At 37.5% G+C, this 26,090-nt stretch overlaps 1 protein-coding gene across 2 annotated transcripts in view; it reads left to right on the plus strand.

Annotated features, from left to right (window-relative positions):
* The window catches only part of TTC27 (tetratricopeptide repeat domain 27), an 89,888-nt gene extending 70,468 nt beyond the window's left edge, over nucleotides 1–19,420 (plus strand). The window contains exons 15-20 of one of the 2 annotated variants that reach the window (XM_039352346.1): nucleotides 909–961; nucleotides 3,768–3,933; nucleotides 5,404–5,601; nucleotides 14,072–14,183; nucleotides 16,324–16,424; nucleotides 18,575–19,420. In XM_039352346.1, the coding sequence (XP_039208280.1) occupies nucleotides 909–961; nucleotides 3,768–3,933; nucleotides 5,404–5,601; nucleotides 14,072–14,183; nucleotides 16,324–16,424; nucleotides 18,575–18,697 (753 nt within the window). In that variant the 3' untranslated portion in view covers nucleotides 18,698–19,420. Of the gene's footprint in view, nucleotides 1–908; nucleotides 962–3,767; nucleotides 3,934–5,403; nucleotides 5,602–11,797; nucleotides 11,996–14,071; nucleotides 14,184–16,323; nucleotides 16,425–18,574 lie in introns of those variants that run through there. The other variant, XR_005557784.1, reaches the window with a different exon arrangement.
* Nucleotides 19,421–26,090: the final 6,670 nt, after the last annotated feature.

Here is a 26,090-nt window from a genome sequence, read left to right on the forward strand (position 1 = left end):
CAACTGTCTTGTTTAACAATGGAAATTTGGAGCTCAACTGTGGTCGTAAATCGAGGACTATCTGTAGAGATCAGTTGAGTTCTTCAGGTCTCACTGTATCTACCCAGCTGCGTAGTGCGCATATATGTTACAGAGTGTGTTATCTGTGCCCTAATTATGTGCAGATGCACTGTATATGCATGTACAAGATATGTTATAATGCACCAGCTATACATGTAATGGACATATGTGCACATACGCAAATATAAAAGTGCCAAATGCTTACAGGGTAGCCAAAACTTTTAAAAACTCTGTGTTCTCATATGGGATTTTGTCCATTAAAACTGAAAAATACACTTAAAGATTCCTAACTTTTTATTCTTATAGATTATATTCCGTGTTCTAGGAATTTTTATGATGGTGCTCACCATTTGAAAGCTTGCTCTTCCTTGATTTTAAATGACATCTTTCTTTCTAAATAAGAAATATGATATTGCACCATAAGTCCTAGGTAATAGTCTTCCCCCCTCATTTTGCAAGACATTACCAGGTCTTGGTTGTAAAAAGACTTCCCAAAATCATTATTTGAGAAATGATGATAGAATATTCTGTGACCACATTGCCATTATTTATGTTGGTCTTTTGTTCTTCTATTAGCATCTGTTGCTTGCATCAGAAACTGCTTCGGGGTACTTGAGCTTTGCATATCCTAACAGGTGACAGTGGTATATGCTTGAAACTCTCCTCTTATAAATGGTTGGTTTGCGCACATTGATGGAGGGGTGTAAATTCAACATTTGTGTTTGCGTGAATATCAGCTAGTAACACAGCATTGCTTGCGGAGAAAAGTGTGTTTATGTGTTTGCGTTTAAATGTTTATCCCTTCTGTGACAGTTTAATGCTAAGACCTGTGTGTATTTTAACTGTAGAATGCGGAGGCTTGGACCAATCTATCTACAGCATATATCAGATTGAAACAAAAGTAAGTGCATCAAAGCGGTTTTCTAATTCTTCCTTCCAAAATAAACAGCCCTGGTTTCCTCTCACTCTGGCCTTTCCGGAATAACATTCAGCTTCTGAATATACTGCCTTCAGGATCCTCTTTATCACCACAAATCCAAACTCTCTCATTTGGCCTCCCACCATAAATATCATTAGCATGTCAGAGATTATATCACGAAAAAAAAAACTTTTGGAAAGAAAAGCAACTCTTTAGATCTCGCCGCACCCACAAATGTTACAGTAGAAAAAAAATATTGCACAGTGTACAATTGATTAGAATTTCAAGTTCACAGTGAAGCTGGTAGTGGAAGGGCTATCTGTGCTTGGCATATCATATACACACACACACACATATATATATATATATATATATGGCCAGGAAGCAAATTATTATAGAAGCAGCTGCATCCAGGGCTGTACCCAATATACTGTCCTCCAGATTTGTTGCACCAGAATTCCCATAGTTCCCACCCACAAACAATTTGGAAGTCATGTTTTGTCATATCAGTACATCTGGAGCCAATGCCTCTTCTAGTTGTATTGTACAACAACATTATCATTATATTACAGATAGTCCTCAACTCATGAGCACAACTGAGCCCAAAATTTCTGTTGCTCAGCGAGACAGTTAAGTGAATTTTGCCCCATTTTGCGACTTTTCTTGCCACAGTTGTTAAGTGAATCGCTACAGTTGTTAAGCTTACTTGTCAGAAGGTCGCAAAAGATGATCACATGACCCCCAGGACTCTGAAACCATCATAACTACGAATCAGTTGCCAAGCATCTAAGTTTTGATCATATTACCATGGGGATGCTGCAGTGGTCATAGGGGTGAAAAATGGTCTTAGGTCACTTTTTTCAATGCCGTTGTAACTGCAAACAGTCACTAAATGAATTGTTGTAAATCGAGGACTGTCTGTACATTTTATGTTAGCTGGTTAATTTGACTATTTGCCATTGAGGTTTAAAGAGTACTTCAAGATCCTATTTTTGTTGTGAACTAATTTAAATCAGGGGTTCCCAACCCCTGGTCTGTGGCATACCAGGGGCTGCACAAAGAAGCAAAGCCCCATCTGTGGGATACAGGCAGCAAGCGAAACCACGCCCCCTCCGGTCCGCAGAAAAACCTCTCTCCACGGAACCGGTCCCTGGTGCCCAAAAGGTTGGGGGATACTGGTTTAAATAATACACAGCTGGCAAGAGAAGGTGCCTATTGATATTTAAATGCATAGCATCATTCTTATTTAAACAAGTCCTGTCCTAAATCTGAATGTATCTTGTTTTAAACAGGTGATATGGCTAATGATTTGAATTTGTGGTGTTGTTCCAATATTCATCGTGAAAATTGGCTGTTCAATATTAAGTTATCTTTTCATTTTCCTGGAAATGCACCTTTCATAAATCTTTTGAATGGACTTGATATCTTAATTCGGTATGGTTGTTTCATTTAGGTAACAATAATTCAGTTGCATATCTTCTTGATAAAACAGCTTTCAGTTTTTCAGAAGTGCAACTCAATTGTCAAGATAATTTTTGTTGCTTCAATTGTGTTCCATTAATCTTCTGCTTAAAGGAATGCATCTTCAGAAAACAAGCTAAAGGGTTTTTATTTTTATTTTTATTTTCTTCATATCATGAAAAACAATTTATCAACTTTCTCAAAAGACACTGAAAATGAGAAAACCAGTAGGGAGCTTACAAAGTATTGTATACACAGGAAACAAATTGCTAAGAGGATGCATTGAACCAAAAGCCATAAATAAGTTCAAGAGGTCATTAGACGTATTTATGGAATAAGCAGACTGAAAGATGCAGTTGCCTCAGAGATGGCAAGGAACAGAAAATAGATGCAAAGAGATTCCAAGATGCTCAAGGGTCCTCTTGAAACAAATGTCCTTTTCAGCAACTTTCAATGTTAATATAGAAATAGCCTAAAGAAGCTTTCCAGCTAATCAACTCTTTAGAAGTAATCATTAGATATCATTGAACCAATGCCTCTATTTCAGTGATGGTGAACCTTTTAGAAACCAAATGCCCAAAAACTGCCCCGCTCCTGCTCCGCTCCTGCCCCACCCCCACCCCTGCCCCACCCCCACCCCACCTGCCCGCAGAGCCATTCACTGCCTCCAGGGCCTGCCACAGATCACCCAGGCAGCCCAGCAGCGCCATGGCGGCCACGCCCTCTGCCCGTGCTCCGCAGCATCAACTGTGCATGATGGGGTGTGAGGGCAGAGTCTTGTCTATGCTGTTGGCTGCCATGTCCTTGGCTGCGCTGCTCCGCGTGGACCATGCTCAGGGGCAACTCTCCTCCAGGAAGGCTGCTGGTGAGGGGGTTGCGGGGGGAGGCAAGGTTGGGGCAACGGCATGTGTGCCCACAGAGAGGGCTCCGAGTGCCGCCTCTGGCACCCTTGTCATAGGTTCGCCACCACTGCTGTATTTGCTCAAACCAAACCAGTTGTGATAGTCTTTGAGAATATGACTGGAGTGCATCTGATACTCAACTCAGTTGTTAGAATAAAGGTTCATTGGCTCCAGGTCCAGATTTTCAGATGCCAAAGACCACATGACTCACTCTGATTATATATAAAATTATATATAAAAGCTCCCCTTCCCAGTTAATGATGGTTTTGTGGCAAAGGTAGGAGTTTATTTCACCTCTTTTCTTTTCACTATGACAAGAAAATGAAAAGATTCTAAGGAAGCAAATGGGGAAGCCTTTCATGGAAAAACAAAGTGTGCCCATTTTATAATTAATTAATGCTAGATATTTTTTTCTTTTTAAACAGAATTAAAGCATTTCGGACTCTTCAGGAAGCTCTCAAATGTAATTATGAGCATTGGCAGATTTGGGAAAATTACATTCTAACCAGTACAGATATTGGAGAATTTTCGGAAGCCATTAAAGCTTATCACAGGCTTATGGACTTACAAGAAAAGTATAAAGATGTCCAGGTGGGATGCCCATCTTTTTTATTCACGTGTCCAATTTTAAATAATATGACTCATTACAAAGAATAATAACTTAAAGCCTGTTAAGTATCTTAGGTTGCCTGCTTTAGAATTTTAGAATTCCGTAGAAAAATCATTCAAAAATTTCTGTTTCTGCTGCCATAACTTTCAAGTTGTATCAAGACCTAGTAAAAATGATCCTTTTCTATAGCATAAGCAGTGGATACCTGTCTCCCATCAGTTCTGATGGGAGGAAATAGCAGCCTTACCCAGTTTAGCTTTGTTTTCCTCAGAAAACACATATACTTAGGAACTCCACTAACTACCTCAATTGCAACATTTCTTTTTTTCTTGTACTTTCCTTTTACTTTTTTTTAGCATTTGCCTTCTTTGGAGAGCCTTTAGGCCTATGGCCTGAAAATTAACAGTGTATTACCCAGGAATTCCTCTGAGCTGTCAACTCAAATCTAGAAGTCCTCGGTTTCTAACTTTGTATCATCATGCACTTTCCCTCTCTGCCAAGAGCACCTGAAGAGGCAAGCCAATGCAGTGGCTCTTGAGTAACCAGATGTGAAGTGCATGTTTTTTACAGCATTCTCTTTGTGTGTGTGTGTGTGTGTGTGTGTGTGTGTGTGTGTGTGTGTGTGAGAGAGAGAGAGAGAGAGAGAGAGAGAGAGAGAGAGAGAGAGAGAGAGAGAGAGAGAGAGAGAGAGAGAGAGACTATTCCTTTAGACAGTATAGGCATTGGAGGGGATGGAAGCCAAGCCAGTACTTGGTTCTCGCACCCCCATTCATCTAATGCATGGGTGTCAAACTCGGTGCGTCACGTGACTTTTTTTGCATTGCCGGAGCTGGGGTGGGCGCGGTCTCCACATGATGCATGATGCAACCTGTCTGCAGGCCGTCAGTTTGACATCTCTGATCTAATGGATAGATAGCATTCCATTTTCCATACTGTTTTTGCCTTTTCTAGTGCAATGGCAAAAGTATATTTCTGTGGGGATGTGGGATGTTAATATTGCAGAAACAGTTCTGCAGTAATGTGTTGGAAAGTCAAGGGGAGGAGCAATTCTGCTATCATATAGTTTGATATTTTTGTGATGTTGATATTACCTCAAAGAGACACATAGAATTCAGATTTCTGTTACTGATGGTTAGTATCCCTGGAAAATATTTAACAATGTTTAAATATTGTTAAATACAGCAGCTAAGGAGATTGTTCCTTTGTTTTATAATTATATTTGTTATAGTATTCATCAGGCATCTTCAGAGGAAATAATTAGATAATGCTGTTACACAATTATAACATCTTGTACCACCTTCAAATAGATTATTATTTTAATAAATTAATCCAGTCATTTAAGATATTAATTCCAGCTCTGATCAATTGAACCATGTATTAGCAAACATTTTGGAAACTCCACTTAACTCTATGGGAGTCAAACTATAACTAACAATTTTCTTCCCTTTAAGGTACTTAAGATTCTGGTAAAAGTAGTCATGGACGGAGTAGATGACCGAAATGGAGAGACAGCCAAAGGATTAAAGGGAAAACTGCAGGCTCTCTTCGGTAGAGTGACTTCTCGAGTGACAAGTGATGGAGAAATCTGGAGATTATATGCTAAGCTTTATGAAAATGGGCAGAATGAGAACTGTGAAGACATAGAAAAGGTAAACCTTAATGACAGATTATGCTTCTACTACCAGAACGGATGTGTGTTTTCGTGTTGATATTATGGTTTGTTGTATCCTATGTGAGAATACAATTGGTTCATGAAATATCCTTTGCTTGAATTTTACATTCCATTACCAGCTTGTTTGGCAACTTGACTAGCAAGGTTACTTATTTTAAAGATTGATAAAAAGAGAAAAATAATTAAGGGAGCACTGAGATAAAATAACAGACTTTTCCCTCTTAGCATGAAAAATACACATTCAGGCAGAGATGAATTTAATTATTTCTTGTGATTCTAGACTTGCTTAATATAGTATTTATTCATTTAAGATGTGCTAATCACAGAATTGCTGATCTGCTTTATTAGACATAGGGAATAGTCTCACCAGTTTTTTAATGTTTCATTCTGGCATTACCAAAGTGCTAACTATTACTTTTAAGCAATATGTCTTCTGCAAAATGATTTATACATTTCAGTCTTCCTTTGGAATTTCAATAGCTGAATCATTATCTCCATGTAGCAGTCTTTGGCAGAAGAGAATGTTTCCAATTATTAAACTGTTACTGTTTAAAATAAGGCGAATAGAAGCCCCAAGTATGGGATCACTTATTAAGCTGTTCTATGTGGTCAGTCTGATCCTTTAGCATTGCCGACACATAACTATTGTACTGCAGCTGTACCTTTCTCTGATGAGTGTGTGAGACATCCGTCCTCCATATATGGAGAGGACTGAGGAAACTGTAGAAAAAAAGAACAAAGATAAGAAAGATGAGTGAGAAGCAGACATGTGAGAGTAAAACGAGATGCCTAGCAGAATGCAGAAAATGGAAAGGAAATATAATAAATAACATTAGAAATGTTACGTAGACATAGGAATCCTGTGTGGGAGATAGCCAAGAGATTAAACAGGAAAAAGAAAAAGACAAGGTTTGTATGTATTTTACTATGCAATTTTTTTTCAGTTCTTTTTTCACTTGTATTGTCTCCCTTACAATCATATATTTATATAGCACTTCCTTTGTCATTTCTTTTCTTTTCTTGTGGGTGCAGGGAAATTCATAAAAAAAAGGATTTTTTTTCTCCCTGTGTAATTTCTTATCTCCTGATGGCAATCATGCAAATGTATTGCCTTGATTCTAGGCAAACATTGGGTAATTACAATCTGAAAGAGGCAAAATGACATTGTCCGCTATTCCAATTCCCTTCAAACTGTAGAGATTCTCCTTTTCATAAACTAGTAAATAAATAAAGCTAGTATTTTTGCACCAAGTCTTAATCTAGAAATTCGGTATATTTTCTCTGTAATTTCACTTTCCCTCTCATTTTAAATGCATTCCTAGGCTACATTTGAGACAGCAGTATTGCTAAAGCCATTGGAAGAGACTTCCCCATGTAAGAGAGGAAATAATAAATACTCTTTTAAAACAAGGAGCATTTCTCCTTGTGGCCTGTATCCAATATTATATAAGTGAACTTCTACTGATAAAATAATTTTTCTATTTTTCTCTCCCTGCACGACCACTGTATCCTCCAATATCCACTAAATCAACTCCAGAAATCTCCCAACCATCTGGAGGAGATTCAGATATATGTGCAAACAGCAGGAGAAGTCATCCATTTTGTTGACACAGTGGACAGACAAAATGGGATATAGTTTTATCTTTCCTATAACTGATTAACATTCGTTTTATGGGCTAATGGGTTTTCTTAGTGAGACGTTCAGTCAGAGGCTCAATAGGCTTTTGTAAGGTGTTTTATTTGTAAATTAATTTTTATTTTTGCACTGAAATTTGATGGACTAAATGGCCTATTTCAACTCTTTGGTTCCCAAAAACCTTCTCCTTCAGATGTATAATTTTAGAACGGCAACATTGTCAAAATATTGTTTCATGATCATGGGTTTATATTGGGCAATACTTCCCTAAATAATAATGAAATCATTAACCCAGACAAGGTATATCCGTCAATCCTTTTTGTGAATTCTTGGGAGCCCACTATATGGAACAACAAAAAAATTTGTGAAAATATTTTATTGTATTTAGGTTTTCTAAAGCTGTAATGAATAAAGCAAGATGAAGAAATAGTGAAAAAGTTGAAATATGCACATTTATTCTTTGATCAAATGTTATAGCATTTTATCCACTGCCAAAGGAAACCAATGGCTAAATCATGTGCTTTCCACTGAGGCTATCTATTTTGGTTACATTATTCTCAGTTTTTTTTTCCACATTGCATAATTCTCACATAAATATCTCCAATTTCTCACTTCAGAACACAAAATACAAGATGAATTGTTTCCTTGATGTGACTTCAACTTCCTTGTTTTAAACTGTTGAGTTCTAGTATCCCAGCAACAGAATATCAATTAATATTATTGCTAATTCAGGATGACCAAAGAGAGCTTGTCAGGCTCAAATATAAACAGTTCTCTAGCTTAGTATAGAATAATACATGCAAAACTTCAAAATTGCCCTATATACTCATAAAAACTGCTAAAATTTGAGAACCCCTCAACCCTCCCCCTTTTTTTGACACTGAAACTGTAAGTTTGCTAAAATATCTAGGAGAATAACACAACTTCTTAAAAATAATAAGTGCATCATATTTAAATGTGAAGAAATCTCAATTCTCATACATACTGGTCATTAGATCCCAAAGTGACATGAATACAGGCCAGGGTTATCAAGTCCTTCACTTAATATTGAAGAATAGCTTCTAAGTGGTTCTGGCTGCAGCATAGTATTAAGATAGAAAAAAGGATGACTTTAAATTTAGTAGTCTGATTGTGGGGCGGTGGATCTTTTTGTTTAGCTTTTCTGAATCAGACCTGACTTGATCAATCAACTCAGAATTTTCCACATAGCTCCAGAATCATCTAATATTTGACACTGAATCATGCAAGAGGACACTTGCATGTTCTCATATTTAAGGCCCACCTCACCTCTCCTGAACATAAGGTAATCCTCGACTTGCGACCACAACTGAGCCAAAAATTGATGTTGCTAAGTGAGACATTTGTTGAGTTTTGCCCCATTTTACAGTCTTTTTTTCCTTTTTTTATTAACATTACAAAAAGGTAATGTTTTACAACCTTTCTTGCCACCGCTGTTAACTGAATCACTGCGGTTGTTAAGTTAGTAACATGGTTGTTAAGTGAATCTGGCCTCCCCATTGACTTTGCTTGTCAGAAGGTCACAAATGGTGATTACATGACCCCGGGACACTGCAACTGTCATAAATATGAGTCAGTTGCCAAGCGTCTGAATTTTGATCATGTGACCACGAGGATGCTGCAACAATCCTAAGTGTGAAAAAAATGATCATAAGTCACTTTTTTCAGTGCTGTAACTTCGAAGACTACCTGTACTCTCTTGTTAAAGAATGTTATATTGTGAATGCTTTGCTTACAATCAAATCAAGGTATATCTAGTAGGGCATTTTATTTGAAGAAACTGGATAACTAGCCAGTGCTATAAGATCACCAACAGCTTTCTGCCCACCACATAGTAATATTCTATTATATTTTATTATAATAGAGTGATCTCTTTGTAAGTGCATATGTGCCTGGAGATGTGGTGGAATGGGCACCTGATTGGGTCCATGAAGGGATTCCTAGATCTACATTTCTTATACATTCTCCTTACCCTTTGGGAGAGCCTTTTTGGTTTGTTATCATCATCCACGTTACACAAGTTCAAGGCCCCTTTGTTTTGGTTTGAATTACAGAGAGCAGAGTAGGAAAACATCCTCACTTCTTTTTCTCAGTAACTAAATTTGACAGGGCATTTCTAAAGTTACAGACCTCTCAGAATGAATGGGTTAATTCAGTAAAGTCAGACTTTTTTATTACATATATTAAGGTTAAGGAACTAAATAGGTTTTGAAGACAATGGAGAAAAGTGACAAATTATCTTTACTCCTGCAGACCTTAACTCAACTGCTAATTTTCCAGGCAGAAATACACATCCATACAGGCACAAAATTCAGATAGGAACAAGGATGCAGACAAACAGCTCAGATCAATCTATAACATAAAGAAAATTATAATCTGAATTAGCTCCACATTTTCCTCGGTAACTATTTTCTCATGATTCTCCAACTTTCCTCTGGGCTGGGCTGCTTTTCTTACTTGGCAGAAATTAGACTGAGAAGAGAGCCTCTTTCTTCTTGGGATGAAAGACAAAACTTCAAAAGCAAAATCTGAATTTCGCTTTTCTCTTTTTCAAAGACCACCTGAGAAGGGGAGTTGAACCTTGAACATCTGATTTTCCTGAGTTCCAAACTGATAGCACACATTCAAATTTTTCCTTAATTCTTTGGTGGGAGGAGGTGTTACTCCCTCTCCGTATTGATATAAAAGAAGTATTATACTCTGAATGTAAGGTAATGTTTGCAGCATTCAGAATACTATGGAATTTAAAGAACTCCTTAAGTCAGTGTTTCTCAATCTTGGTCACTAAGCGGTGTGGACTTCAACTCCCAGAATTGTGCTGTGCTGGCTGGGGAATTATGGGAGTTGAAATCAATATCGCTTAAAGTGGCTGAGGTTGAGAAACACTGCTTAAGTTATCTGATTCCTTTACAATAGAACAGGGAGGAGAAATACCTGTGCCAACAGATAATGAAAAATAATTCTTTTGTTTGGCCATTGGCTGTGCCATATAGGACTGATGGGCAGTCCTATAAAATAAAATAAACAATAAATAATAAAATAAACAATAAATAATAAAATAAACAATAAAAAGAATACTTTGTAGCATACAGCATTAAGGAAAAAAACAATAACCAAATTATAAAGCTGAACTTGATAGCATTTGATAGTTAGAGGCATACTTAACATTCTTTAAGATCATAAGGGCCACAGTGGGCAGGACAAGGATGCAAATGTGGCCTTTTCCCTTGTTTTAGACATGTTTTTAGAACTAGTTAAGCTTATTGCAGATCCCATGCTGCAATTTTCATATTACTTCCTTCATTAACATAACGAGATATAATTCCATCAGTTTTCAGCCATGGTGACCACAAAGAAGAGCTTGAGGGCTGTAGATTCTTTCCCCTCCCCTTGTTCAATATATCATTTTTTTAAATGACAGATTTTAAAAAGCAGATTAAATTTACAGCCCTAAAATCATAATTTTTAAGGATTCAACCACATTATATATTTTGAAGAGATGGCCTGGATGAAGATCTCAATTGGAGATTCTTAAGGTTTCAATAGATCTGTGGGGGTGGATTGGTTTTGCAGATAACTTGGTCCCAAACTGCAAGAGGTTTTAAGGATTAAAGCCAGTACTTTGAATTGAACCCAGAAAGAGCACAATTGTACTTCCATAATCTGACCTCATTTTCCATATCCATTAATAATCATGCAGCTATATTTTGTAATAGACACATTCTCTGGACTATTTCCATTCTTTCTGAGAGGCATAGCTTTCTAAAATCAGTTTCTTATCCTCTCAAAGATAAGTGGTCATTCAGAATCCTCCTTGACCATATCTTCAGGCACCTATGACTGAAAACATGTAATAAAAGAGGAACAGGCATTGTTCTTTACTGTTATTTTCAGAGATGATCTGAGTGACTTGCAAGCATGTTGCAACGAGATATCAGAGATTCCATGAATCTTTCCCTAGATCCAACTGCAAAAAATTCTGAATTGCTCATAAGGATATTATTCAATAAGAAGGGGAGGGGGAAGCCTTCTGTGTCACCAAAATAGTGAGCTCTGCTGGGTGTTTGTTTATACTCATCCCGAATCTTTTACCTGAATTCAAACCTTCTGTCAACTAGCTTCATGTTGGTAACCTAACGCTTTCTTCTCATCCGTATCACGCCGTGCGGCTGTTCCTTGTAGAGATCCATGCCAGCCTGCCTAATCCTCCCTGAAGTGTCATCCTCTGTGGTGATTTGCAAACTCCATTTCAGGCAACCATTTCCCAAGAGTCAAAGTCATGTGTCATTTTATGTTTCTTAAGTCAGGAAGCATCTGGAACCAAGCTATTTTTGTTAAAGAAGGGTTGGTTTATTTTTGCCACTCGGACTGTTTCTGTATTTAGTTGAGCATCAAAATGTGTCAATTAAAAGGGTGAAATGGCTGTGTGGCTTACATCATAACACTGTAAGTTCTTGTTTTGTTTGATTTGGTTCTGTTTTGCTTTGATGCAAGATAGTGTCACTGTTTGCTTTTCCAGTGCCTGTAGCCTGATTGGCATCATCTCCATCTCTCAAACATTGATGGCACGCAGAGCATCAGGAAATGGAATTCATGGGCTACATTAAGTTATCACATTGTGCGACATTTCTAATGAATAAGCTGTTTGTGCACATTGCCCAGTTGCTTCCACTTGGCTCTTCCTGCCAGCAGATACAGCTGACATGTTCCAACCATGGTATGTTTAGCAGTATGCATGAACTGGGATTTGTTTCTTTTTTAACAAGTCAAAGCCATAAATTGTGACTTCATCATGGCTTATGAAACTGCTTGCTAGGAGAGATACAAGCCATAGTTCTTTGCTCATACTTAAGGCTAAAGAAATAAAGTAAGAGACTCATTTAGGTATGTCAGCAATCACATTCCAGATGGGAACTGCCAGGCTAAAACTGAACAAGCTGGTATTCTGAACTCCCAGTATGAAGAACATGAACTCATTTCACAGTGGAAAATTCCTTCTCAGGAATTTTCTGGGGAGCCGCAGGAATTTTTAAGTGTCCCTTTGAGCAGGAATCAAGAAGAACTTAACTAGGTTCTGAAAAATGTAACATGTTTTTATACTTTAAAATACGCAAGCCAGATAACAGCACAAAAACTACTAACCAGTTCGTAGTTTAATATCTACTGCGCACAACCAGTTCCATCTTCCTCATGCTCATGTTGCTATCATGTTTTCATGATATTTATGGAGAGATGAGAGCCTTTTTCCAATTTTTTTCTTCCTTCTTCTGTTTGTGTCTACCCCAAATTATGAATTATGAAATTAAATTAATAGTCATCACTACCTGTGTCTTCCATTAACACCACCTGAACACCAGGCATAAAAATTGAGTTCCTTTTATTGGTTCTGAAATTCCTCATATTTAACTTAGATGAATGAGTAAGAGGTCTAATATAGAGAGAGTAAGATAAAATTATCCCTGTTCATACTTTCTGCGTCTTGCGTGATATATATGTCTTTTTCTGATCTCCTCTTTGCCCACTTTTTTTCTAAATTAATCCCTTCAACCATTATAACAGTGGTTCTCAACCTTTTTAATGCCGCGACCCCCAACCGGTTGTAAGTCGAGGACTAAACCAATCGTAAGTTGAGGACTAAGCTGGTCGTAAGTCGAGGACTACCCAACTGGTCGTAAGTCAAGGACTTTCCCTGCCCGGGAGTGCCACGCATGCGTGGTGTCGCCCCCTGCGCCAGCCGAGGAGTAGCTGGCAAGTGGCAGAGACGGAGCAGGCCGATCACCGGCTGGGCCACCAGCTGGCCCAGCCCAAGGGAGGTAAGGCACCCGCCGGAAAAGGGGAAAAAAATGGCGGACAGCCTTGCTTGGTGACCCCCATGAAATGGTCGATCGACCCCAAATGGGGTCGCGACCCATAGGTTGAGAACCGCTGCGTTATAACCTTTTGCTATAAACATTTTTTTTCAATTTGTGAAGCAGAGTAATCAGAACAGCATGCTGTTCCATTAGTTATGAGAAAAATAACATAAGCCAGCAGTGATATTATCGAATACAAAATTCTATGATGTATAATAGGTTGCCAAAATTGAAACATTATAGAGTTGAATAAATTTTAGCATAAAGACTAAAATTTTGGATTTAGAAAATTGCTAGACTTATTTTATTGACATTCTTTTATCTATCTCTGTCTGTCTGTCCGTCCATCCATCCATCCATCCATCCATCCATCCATCCATCCATCCATCCATCTATCTATCTATCTATCTATCTATCTATCTATCTATCTATCTATCTAATTAATATGTTGCCCATCTTATCAAAGACAACTTTCTTCATTTGCTTCTGCTTGGTTTTAGGCTCTTTCTCTTGAATATCTACTTCTTTCTCCTTAGAATCCAAATTGCTCTTTTTCAAATTGCAAAATCAATTCAGAATAAAATTGGCACCTTATTCAGGTGCATAATGGCTCTAATTATGAAAATACAAGTGCTTTTTTACTTTCAATTGCATTTAAATACGATGACCTAGCAAAATATGGGTCACATGTATCTGTCTAGACAGATTTTTTTTAACTTAAAAATTGTCTCTTAACCATATGCTACTTATATGTCTGTCATACTTGAGAGACAAAAACAGCTAAAACATCTGTGTTACAGCTGCAAAGAAAGAGGCTGCTTTAAAGCTGAGGAATTAATAATGTATTACCAGTCAGTATGCTTTAGAGAGGGGGAATTTGCATGTACGCATAAAGGTAAAGCAACTTTACTTTTAAGTTCACAGTACCTCTGTCATTGCAGGCATTGCAGTATCTCACCAAAGCATACAAATGTGAAATCCAATCAGGAGACTGGGATAAAGATTCTTTCTCTTTTAGGAAAGTAGCCAGAGATGCTCTAGAACTTGCACAAGGTATGTCCTGTATAAAAATGTTGATATAAGTCGCAGCTGATTATCTATTTCTGAAGCTCTTTTTATTGAAACAACAAGTCGTGTATATAGCAGACCATACACCTGAATATAATTTCCAAGGAAATAGCTGAGGGCAGAATAAGTGAGATGTAGCAAATATATCTCAAAGTAAAAAAAAAAAAAAAAAAAATTGGCCAGCCATGTTGTGTTTGGAAACTTAGCAGATCTGCTAAATCTTTTCTTATATTGCCATAAAACCCACATTATTTTCTCCATGTAGCCATCATAAGTTGTGCTTGACTCAAGGGCAGGTTTACCTGCTTTTCTTCTACCACTTCAGAAAGTAAGCAATAATGAAAAGGTTGAAATTAAAAGTGACTCCAACCCTCAAAAAGTTGAGAAAACAGTACAGTTCTGGGTCCTCTCTTGTTATTAGGAACAAAAGATACAATAGAGGGAGCGATAAAATATATTTTTATTCTAGCACACTGAATCAAGGTGTTGAATATCTTTATTTTTTACTTTTTTTTCTATTTTCTTTACTTAGGCCCTTCACAGTTTCTAGAGTTTGCTGAGGTTTTAGAAACTGAAATCCAGTGTGATCACAGAACTAAATATTGGGATATTGACATCACAGCATAGAGATTTTGATATATACATGTTTCAACATCAGTTCCAAATCTCATTTTTTTTAAAAAAAAAGGGGAAATAACAATGAACTTAGAAAACTCTAGTATTTCTAGGGCACAAGCTAGAAGTTTAAATGGCCATCCGATTCTGAAAATGATTGCGTTACATTTGGTTTTCCCTTCTCATCGGTAAGACTTTAAATAAAATTTAATGCCATGATGTAACATAATAGTCATGAGTGTCCTGTTAAAGCAGACAAAAGTGGTCATCATGATTACAGATACCCCTGGTGACACTTCCAATCATCAGAAGCCATGATGTACATTAAGGATGCAAAAGCACAAAACATTGGGCTACCCTACAGTGAATGAAATGGCACATGTTATAGAGCAGCCATAAAAAAAAAAAACCTGGATAGTCAATGATGCTTAGAATTGGGTGCCATCATTTTCAGACTTTCTAACTGCGAAATATTGAGAACAAAATAAAATAATCTCTTTCCCGATTCAGGATGCCAGAAGTCCTCCAATAATCAAAATGTACTTTACCCCATTAAATGGAAAATAGAAAGAAAGCACATTGCTTGCATCTTATTTCATATTCTGCATTTGTATGGGTGTGTGCGAAAAACAAACAATTAAAAATCCCAAACACCTCCTAGAAGAGAGAACACGGAAATGTGCACCTGCAAGCTCTATTGAGCCACAGTGGATGGATGGATGGAGTAAGGGAAGGGAAAGAAAGGGAGATTAGTTTTATACCATAGCAGAGCTAGATATAAATAATCTTGGGTGTTGAACACACCTGACATTTGATTGTACAGTTTAACTAGCTAAGAGTAAAAACCAACATGGGATGAGAAGGACAATGGAGTATTGTGAAAGAGGACCTGGCGGACTGGAAGAATAACATGGAGTATTCCACACTGCAACATTTGCTTGCAGATTCCAGTATTGTGATGCTGATACTTAGGTAACCAAAATAGCATCATTTACAAACCACAGAGAAGAATTAACTGGCATGATAGTTGGCACATTTTGTTAAAAGATGGGAAACACATTTCAAGAGCAATCAATGTTGACTGATAGATCACAGAAGGGGACAGAGCTGACTGAATTCTGAATAGGACCATTGCAATGTTTCGTTGCAAGCATTCTAATTGTATGCATTATTAAATAAGATATATAAAAATTAATTCTTGCAATCCAGCAACTTAAGTTGCAACCTTAAATGACATCACAGATTTCTACATTCCGGTGATACTTCTGGACCACATGTAAAGTCAACATATTTTGGGGGGGGGGGGAAACAACATTATTGACAGTAACTCCTTTTTGTAATGACAACTGCAGACTGTTGCCTTACGTTTAATGTTTATATGGATCCTTTTAATGAATTAGGAATCTTTTCCTCCCCCGATCGAAGTAACTGAGAGCTGAATAGTCATTTATAATAACCATGCTATTATTGTGGTACTCACCCAACTTTGTTTTGCCTTTTAAAACTCCAGTCGCAATGAAATGCAGCAAAATGAAAACTAATTACCAAGAAGCCTTGCCAATACTCTCTTCTGCCCGACTCAACTTGCGTGGTTTGGTAGCCAAAGCAAAGGTAAGGCTGATGGATGTCATAAAGGGTTCTCTGGAACACACAGAGATAGAGAACACCATGTTTTCAAGAGCTATTGCTTTTGTTAATTCAACTTTGCTCAATCTCTTGCACTCCAGATACCTTAAGAATATGAATCCTAGGATTTCTAATCAAATAGCCAATAATTGACTAGATGGCTAGGAAATTGGAGCTGCGTTAGAGCACATCTGGAAGGCATTAGGATGGGAGGAACTGTATTACCTCTTCTTTACGCTGAAAGGTGGGGTGGAGAGGTATCCCTATTTGTAGAAAAAAAATAGTTTTGAGAACTGTATTGGATTCAATAGCTATAAATGCCTTTCTATTGTACATCTTTAAAGAACAGACTACTTTTTAAGAAAGCAACTTTGAATGACACCTGCATTATGACATTTGCTTCCAGTGGTAAGAGTAGAAATGCAGTAGTTAACAGTTATAAAGAGAAGAGGTGGAGTCAGGAGATGGAAGAACCTCTGGCATTGCTCCTTTAGAAGCATCTTAGGATATCTCTTACAGTGGTCTCCCATGAGAAAAAAAAAGCATGGAAGGGAGCAAAAATAGATCATTAAATCCATTTGGATAAAAGTAGAAGAAATAAAGCTGGCCTATGCACCTGTAGAATTGTTTAGTACTGTCCTGTTGAGACCAGAAAGGTAAATGTCAAGAGGAACCACTCTGCTCTCAGAGCCAAAATTGAGTGCTTAGCACCTCTTCCCATAATCCCAGTCCACCCTGAAGTTTGGTTGGGCTTATGTATGATTTTGATTGAAAAGTCACAAAATAAGATAGGAAAACTCATGACTTCTCCAGCTTTCCTCAATATAGTCAGTCAGAACCTGATGATCAGTAGTTGCCATATGATTAATTCATAGAATTTGGCTTCCACTGCAAAAGATATAAGAATGCAGCATCCTTGCCTTTGTTCACTGGGCATCTCATAGTTCATTCATCCCATTCATTCTTGCCTAGCTTTCAAATTTTATCAGCAGCAGATGCAGGTGACCTGCAGTCTAAAGTTACAGTAGAAGAGAAATGACACCCCTGAAGCTTGTCATAGTTTCTGCTCTTCTCTGTTGCACATGTTCCTTTTTATCCACACATCCAAAAGAATGCCAGATTCTCACTTCGGTCCCAAGTGGATGAGATACTTCATTATGATTGATAAAGTTTACTAGAGATTCTTGTCCAGCATTTCTATTGTGGATCTTTTGATGCCCAATTCTGTTATTTTTAAAAGATGTTGCCTTTCATTCTTGTCAATGTTCAGAGCCTAGCTAATGAATAATTGAAAAAAAAAACAGTAATTACATACACAAGGGCTTTATAAAAATGTGTAGACCCAGGGCTATATGTCAGGCCTCCAGTGCCTTTGATATGGTCCTCAGAATTCACTTAAAGTTATCAGCAAGGTGTAATTGATAGTAAGAGTGAACTAATTATGAATTTGCTGTAGAACAAATTATATTAACTGTGGAGAGTAAATGTAATTTAATTTTGAATGTTAATGTTTGCCCTAGCCTTGCTATTGTTTTTATAGCAAAGCCCATGATAAGCACTTCAAAGCTATGTGAGATCTTAATCCTGGAAAGCAGTTTTGCACACTCCTTTATGGAACAGGTTGCTAGGCAACAAAAGTCCTGAAATTTATCTAAAGTGCATCGTGTCTGGCTGAGGAATTCTGGGATTTGAAGTCCACAAGTCATAAAAGGGTCAAGTTTGAAGACCCCTGGTCTTGCCCAAGGCTTTGCACTGAAATCTCTCAAGAATCTGTTTTGAAAGCTAGCCGCATTGTGCCTTGCAATGGAGTTTCTGGTCTTTTCTCATTTTAAAATTTAAAATTCTATTAAAATTCTATTTTAATAGAATTTTGAACCAAATGTTAAAATCTTCTTCATATGGCTTGCAGATGGAAAACTAACAGGTGAACATTGCTTGGGGGGGATGTTCCTCATTTGTCACCCACAGAGGAACACCATCATGCTGCCTTTGGAAATGGGAATAATCTTGTGTAGATGCCATAAAGAAATGAGATCACTGAAGTTATGGAAATGATTGTGGTTAGATTGTTTTAAAATCTTGTGCCTTACTTAAAGTTTCCCATAAAAAAAATTGCTTTCAACTTTCTTGTGTAGCAAAATTTTGCAGATGCTGTAAGTGATGAAGTTTCCAGTGACCTCGCTGAAGAAGTGGCAGCAATGAAGAATTTGATGATGGAATTGCAAGAACTTAGCAACCAGCTAAGGAATCAGACTTGAGAAAAGAAGATCCGATTTCTTGGAAAGACAGAAGGGCACGGCTGGCACACTTCACTAGTTGTAGCTTGCGCTGATGAGCATTCAGTAAATCAAACACCTAAAGGCCTCTTTTAAATAAATATTTATCCAAACCGTACAACCATTAATATTTGCCAACAGGTTTTTCTAGTTATACTTTCTCAATTATATGGGCTTTGCATTGGCTTGGATTTTATGGAACAAATTATGCCTGCTTTTTATTTAGGAGTCCTTTTTTCTTTAAGATTAGATCTGCCTTGCTGCAAAAGTAATTGGCTTCTGTCCATAGTTAACGGACTTTATGGCTATGAACAATTGGAGAGTTCTGTTTGTGGTGGAAGTGGAAAGGAAAGGGCTATTTGATTTGATTGTGTCAACAGGAACCTGGAAATATGGAAGGGGGAATATAAAACGGAACTGGCTGTATTCTGGGATTTTTAAAGCAAGAGACCCAATTGTGTTTTCCTTAGTTTGTGCTTTTCAAATGCAAGTATTAACCCACAAAGTAACGCTTGCTGAGAAATTTTGTTCGCTAATCCTTTTCAAAATAACAGGTTTAGGAATAGAGATAATCCTCGACGTATGATCACAACTGAGCCAAAATTTCTGTTGCTAAGTGAGACATTTGTTAAGTGAGATTTACCCCATTGTACGAATTTTCTTGCCACGTTTGTCAAGTGAATCGCTCCAGTTATTAAGTTAGTAAGAAGATTGTTAAGTGAATCTGGCTTCCTCATTGAGTTTGCTTGTCAGAAGTCGCAAAAGGAGAGCATGTGACTCCGGGACACTGCAGTTGTCATAAATATGAAATAGTTGCCATGCATCTGAATTTTGATCACATGAGTATGGCGATGCTGTAATGGTTGTAAGTGTGAAAAACGGTCATAACTCACTTTTGGTGTAACTTCAGTCAGTCACTAAATGAACTATTGTAAGTCGAGGGCTACCTGTACAAGACCACCTATAGCAGGGGTGGGGAACCTTGGCTCTTTTATGACATGTGGACTTCAACTCCCAGAATTCCTGAGCCAGCCATGGTGGCTCAGGAATTCTGGGAGTTGGAAGTCCACAAGTCATAAAAGAGCCAAGGTTCCCCACCCCTGAACTATAGCTTCCTCTTCATAAACTAGGTGTGTGTGTGTGTGTGTGTGTGTGTGAGAGAGAGAGAGAGAGAGAGAGAGAAAGAGAGGGAGGGAGGGAGAGAGAGAGAACACAAGCAACACCTAGCAACACAATAGCAGCAGCTTTGCCTGGGCTGGAGTTGGATACTAGCTTTGTATCTTCAGCCATCTAAAAATGGAAGATAAGGTCTTCTTCATTAGACCGGTCCATCACATTAAGTCTTAATATAGTTGCCACGTGTTAGCTTTATTTGTGGTATGTACCAAACCAATTGTGACTTAACATAATAAAAGTTGAGTAAATTTTGATTTAGTCCAGAAATGTGCAACTTCCCTTGAAAATGGATCCGCGTCAGAGCTGGTAGCTGCTGTGTTTTAAAGGCAAAATCTTGGCCCATGCCAAAAAGCAAATCTGATCTGGCAATCTGTGGGAGCTACAAAAGGGGTAGAGTCGGGCTGCATACATCCCATAAGCTGTAATTTCCTCCCTGGCTGGGTAGGAAAGCTTTTCCTTGCTAGGCATGATACAATGATTTTATTTGTTTATTTCTAACAATTGATCTTCTAACTATATAGCTGCTGAATGGGAAAATTTTATGCTATTGTAATTAACAGCCATTAATGTAACCTCTTTGTTTACAAAAATATTGGCTATAATCGCATTTGTGTGATCAGTTCTGTAACGTAAGTTTGCATTTTATAAATAAGTAATTTTTATATTTGTCCTAAATTTATTGTTTCTTCAGAATTTTGTATTCATATATTGTCCAGGTACTCTAACTCAGTTGCTTTTTCCTTTCATAGGTCAAGCCAGTGATGGGATTCAAATATGTGAACAACTGGTTCTCTGTGTGGATGCCGCTTCTGGAAGTCCATTCTGGGCCTGGGCAACAAAAAATTAGCTACCGGTTCTGCCAAAGTGGTGTGAACCGGCTGAATCCCACCACTGATCAAAGCCCACAATTTATATTGATTACATTATTGAATTGCTCATTTTGTATCTTCTCCAGCTCCATCTTTGTGGAGATTGGCTGGCCAGAGAATGGGACTCAGCATATACTGAAGACTTGTCTTACTTTTAATGAAAAATTAGTAGAAAAATACATAGAATATTCTTCACTTTATGTTCTTCCCTTTAAGTGAGGAATTTGAACAACTGAAATCAAACAGCCCATGCTGTCATACTATACAATATAGGAAGCCTTCTCCATAAATACTTAGAATGATATATAAATAGTTGATTCAATCAACAAGAAATTCAGGCATGATTTAAATGCTGCAGTACTACTCATTACAGAAACATTTTTGCTAATCATTCCTAATGATACTAATAAAAAGTTAGAGATATTATAATACTACTTTTCATTCAGTGCCTATTTTATAGGGCTCACAATAATTGTTCAATTCCAGTTTTGAGCAAATGTTCCTATAAATTAACTTAGTTTGTGCAATAGGATGCCAAATGGGCATCTTTTTAGTTGTTAATTCTTAGAAAGGTAGATTAGATTTCATAAAACCTTGGAACTTTTTGTTTAAATTAAACAGTAATCTAAGCATTAACAAAATACAATTGAGGCAAAGTATTTGAAATATTTTTTTATATTCAACATTAGTAGCAAAATTGCTTGTTTGATTAAATTCCTGATTTGTCCGAACCACATTTTCTTTTAATGTGACTGACTCTTTTGGCTTCCAGATAACAGAGAACAAGGAAATGAAGTCACAAAGGTGTGAGAAAGGAGGTGAATATCCCCATCTAAATAGAGCTACCTTAGTTTTATTTGTTATCTGGTCCTGGATCTCTTGATAAATCATTCACCTTTAGAAAAAGTTAGGCTAGGCACAGTGTGCAAACATTCCTGATATTGTTTGCAAGAATGATTATGTTTCATTATCATTGATGAACTCATTTTTAGTAAAGTTCCAACAATAGACGTATGTGTTACACAAGTCTACAAAGGAAGTAGGATGATTTCCTCTTTATTGTGATATAATGGTTTTAAATCTTTCACATCTCTGCCAAGAATAGACATTCAGCATGATGGATAGCTGGCAGATAGCTGGAATTGATGCTCAAAAATTATCTTACATGTTTTAAAAGGGAAGTGGAAAAATATGCAAAAACAATGGCATTGACTATTTTTGTTAATTTTATGCTTATATTTTAAAAAGACATCCGTGAATAAAAGTAGTTGTACAAAAGAGTATTGGTGAAGAAATTGACCCACAAAATGAATTTAATTGAATGTATATGGCATCCCTTCATGCTGTAAATTCATCCTAATAAACCATTAAAGGGGCAAAATTATTTATTGAAAGATTTCATTAATTACCCGTACTTGAAATCTACAGAACGTGATCACTTTTTCTTCTGCAAATGAAATATCCTAGGCTATTGAATAGCTTTTTGTCAATGAGGTTAATGCATTTATTTAAAGGTTTTAATTATTTTAAAAAGTAAAAGCGAGAGACCTGGGTTCCTCAGGATATCATAGAACTGAAATGGGTCATTGATGCTACTGACTCCAAAATCTATTCAACGCTCATATCTAAAGCAAAGCATTTCTGACTAATGTCTGTCTAAATTCAACTTGAACATAGCCAACAAAGAGCAGTCCACCCATCTGGCTAATTAGTTTTGCTGTTGAATTGCTCTATAGAGTAGTTGTCTTTATTCCATTGTTTCATGTTCCATGCTATGGAACAATAGAGATTTGTGTACAGTATGAGATCCGGTATTTGAAGAGTGTTACATATCCCCCAGAATTTTCTCAGGGCTAAACATTTCCTAATTCCTTCAGTCATTACATACGATTCGTTTATTAGTTCCTGATCATCCCCTGTTGCAATTAGGCAGAATATTTTCTACAAGAAAAATACCTTAGGTATTTTAATGTCCACTATAAGCTCCTGTTTCATTTTGCTAGCATTCATTTTTTAAATTAATAGACACAAATATGAAATTACTGCATATCTGTGAGTACCTTAGTAGATGCTGGGATTACCTTGACTTTTTCAGCTAGTTTTGGGAACCACAATTCATCCCCAGTGTAAAATCAGACTTAGGGCCTCCATAATAGAAAACTCAGCCAGACCAGAACTTCTGGTGAACAAGGGGACAATCCTTTGTGCTCCATCTCTTACATCTTTGACTTCATAATGTTTTAAATTGAATAAATCTGTGGCCTGCTTATACTCCCAAGAGTGATTGCTCTCTTTTGCTTGCCAATTGCAAAGGTCTTCTATGGGTTGCAGTTTCTTGCCACCCAAATATAATTTCTTGGCCTGTGTCGTCAACAAAAGATGTTACAGTGGCATGCAGTACACCTCTTTCTCCCCTTTAGAGTAAAGCCTGAGTCATTTATACCATCCCTTGCCCAAAAAACAGCACCATGAGCACTGTATAACTATGGCAGCCAAAATACTGCAACATCCAGTACAGATTTATTTATTTGTCCAATTTATATAGCCGCCTTCTCTCACATAAAAGAGAGTTGGAATATTTATTGGCATCACTGCTAAAACTTAACAGTTTTATTAAAAGAGCAGGGGAATTGGTATTGGGTAACTATTGGAATTAGAATTATCTCTCCCCCCCCCCGATGAATTAAATATTCAAATACAGAATACATACAACCAGCCTTGTGTTTTCTTATGGCTCCTGCATTCATTACTCTTTCACTTGCTTCCTATCAACCCACATATTTTTATTCCTTATTATGACAGTCTTCTGTGGCAACTGTTTACGTTATGTATCCAAGGAGCCAATGTTAAAAAAAAAACAAAAAACGGGTGGGCAGATTTATATGACTAGGTCTCCTGAGGCTCATGTTCTATTTGTCATTTCCCCCCCCCCAAAAAAAAATATAATGCAGTAATAGTAGTCTTTAGAGGATAAAACATAGGAAAGGTGCATTTGCCAGTGTCTCCAGAAATAAATTAGACCTCCCCCCCTCATACTGAAGGAAATCAATCACCTGTCTGGAAGCATTTCATTGCCGCCGTTTTAGCTGTTAATTTGAAAAGAAGCTGCCTCAAAGATGAAGACCTTATTGAAAGGTGTGGACCATAAAGTACCATGCTGATCCAGCATGGGTTGATAGATGTTTTTGAACTCCCTGTCACACAAACACATTGGCACTTACAATTACCCAACCAGGGTGGGGCGGTAGAGAATTTCAGTAATATAAATGAATAATTTCACATACTGGATACCCAAGACAATTAAGGATTTGTTTCAATGTATTCCTACACTAGTTCTGAAGCTTGACAGGTTGCGATTCTGGCCAATATCACAAAGAGAACAAATCCTTTTTCATCCACTGCAGACCAAGATTTTGTTCAACATCCAATATAAAGCTAATGTATTCTGACTTAACTACTGTATTCATAATTTTATGCCAGTCCCTATAGAATGCTTAACAAGGCCAATATAGTGCAGGATTTAGTGTATTACAGTATGAGAAATCTCTGTTCTGTTCTACCAAAGTGTTAATTTATCTAGTCATTTGGGTTAAATTTAGCCCTAAATCCAGTCTTGCATGAAGTTAGGCTAACTCTGGGTAGTTGTAGCCTAAGAGTATCCTTTGGTTTTTCATTTTCTCCTTTGGTTCTTCTCAGTGACCTCAGACTAGTTCTGGTTGTTGTGTTCATTATGGAAGACTGAAGATAGGAACTTTTATGTGTAAGTTTCTCCAACAAAGCTGTAATTTAGCTTTGGAAACTTGTCAGTGTTTCCTAACACATATTGCCAGAGAAGAGGATGCCAGTCCTAGCCTAATTTAATTCTTTTTCTGGGACCAAGAACAAGGAAAAGAGAGACAAATGGTTTTCATTTGCTCTAGGAAACTGTATTTCCGTAGTGTTTGGGGCTGGAGCAGCAGGACCAGTTATTTAGGCAAACGAGTGCTTTTTAGCCACTTGCTATATGCTTGAAGAAAACATTGAAAATATTTAGTAAGAACTTCATGGGAGAAATACATTTCTTTTCACGAAGAAAGATTCAGGACTGAACATCTGTTTTTATGGGTAGTGCCAACTGCCAATGCTTCTCTCACTGATGACATCTCTAAGATCACAATGATGCCTGGAAGAATAGTTCAATGTTTCAGAGAAGTTGCATTTCCAAACCTGGAATGGCTTTTGGCCAGCCATAACTGGACAGGGCCAGGCAATTGCCATCACCAGAATACTCCATGAAGCATAGCATGTTATTTCCAGGAAAAGGTTTATGTTGGGAGAAGTGGAAAAACACTCCTTGTGCACTGGAACTAAAAGGAGGACACGAGGATGACTGCATAGAATGGGTCATTATGGTGAAAAATGTTCCTTAGGTTGTGCTTTGGAAAATGGTTTCATACCAGTCTTGTGACCTGATAGACTTGCCAAATTTAGCTAGTTTAGCTACAATGTTTTCAGCAGTTTTGGTAGCAATGTGAGTATTCCCAATTTTCTCCCAGTATTGGCAAATTCAAAGATTACTGTTGATGCTGAAGATGTTCTACTAGAAACGGTATACCTGAATAACTGTGCTTGTTCTGGATGCTGTATCAATAAGTGGTCCACAAGGTATTTAATTTAGCAAATCTGCTGTAGATTGTAATAGAATAGAATAGAATAGAATAGAATAGAATAGAATAGAATAACAGAATTGGAAGGGATCTTGGAGGTCTTTGAGAAACCCTATACCACGGGTGTCAAACTCGCCGTGTCACATCGTATCACGACTTTTTTCGCATGGCCGGAGCTGGGGTGGGCACAGCCTCTGCATGATGCAACCGGCCCGTGGGCCGGCAGTTTGACACCCTTGCCCTATACCATTTCAGACAAATAGTTGTCCAATCTCTTTTAAAAAGCTTCCAGTGTTGGAGTGCCCACAATTTCTGGAGGCAAGTTGTTCCACTGATTAATTGTTCTAATTGTCAGGAAATGTATTCTTGGTTCTAGGTTGCTTCTCTCCTTGATTAGTTTCCATCCATTGCTTCTTATTCTGCCTTCAGGTGCTTTGGAAACCCCTGAGATTTTGGAACAAGGCTATCGTGTCACCCTTAGTCTTTCTTTTCATTAAACTAGACATACCCAATTCCAGCAACCATTCTTTATATGTTTTAGCCTCCAATCTCCTAATCATCTTTGTTGCTCTCCTCTGCACAATTTCTAAAGTCTCAACATCTTTTTTTACATTGTAGCAACCAAAACTGGATGCAGTATTCCAAGTGTGGCCTTACCAAGGCATTGTAAAGTGGTATTAATAC

The sequence above is a fragment of the Crotalus tigris genome, unplaced genomic scaffold (assembly GCF_016545835.1).
Source record: "Crotalus tigris isolate CLP2741 ecotype Arizona unplaced genomic scaffold, ASM1654583v1 scf7180000018420.1175843, whole genome shotgun sequence".
Lineage (NCBI taxonomy): Eukaryota > Metazoa > Chordata > Lepidosauria > Squamata > Viperidae > Crotalus > Crotalus tigris.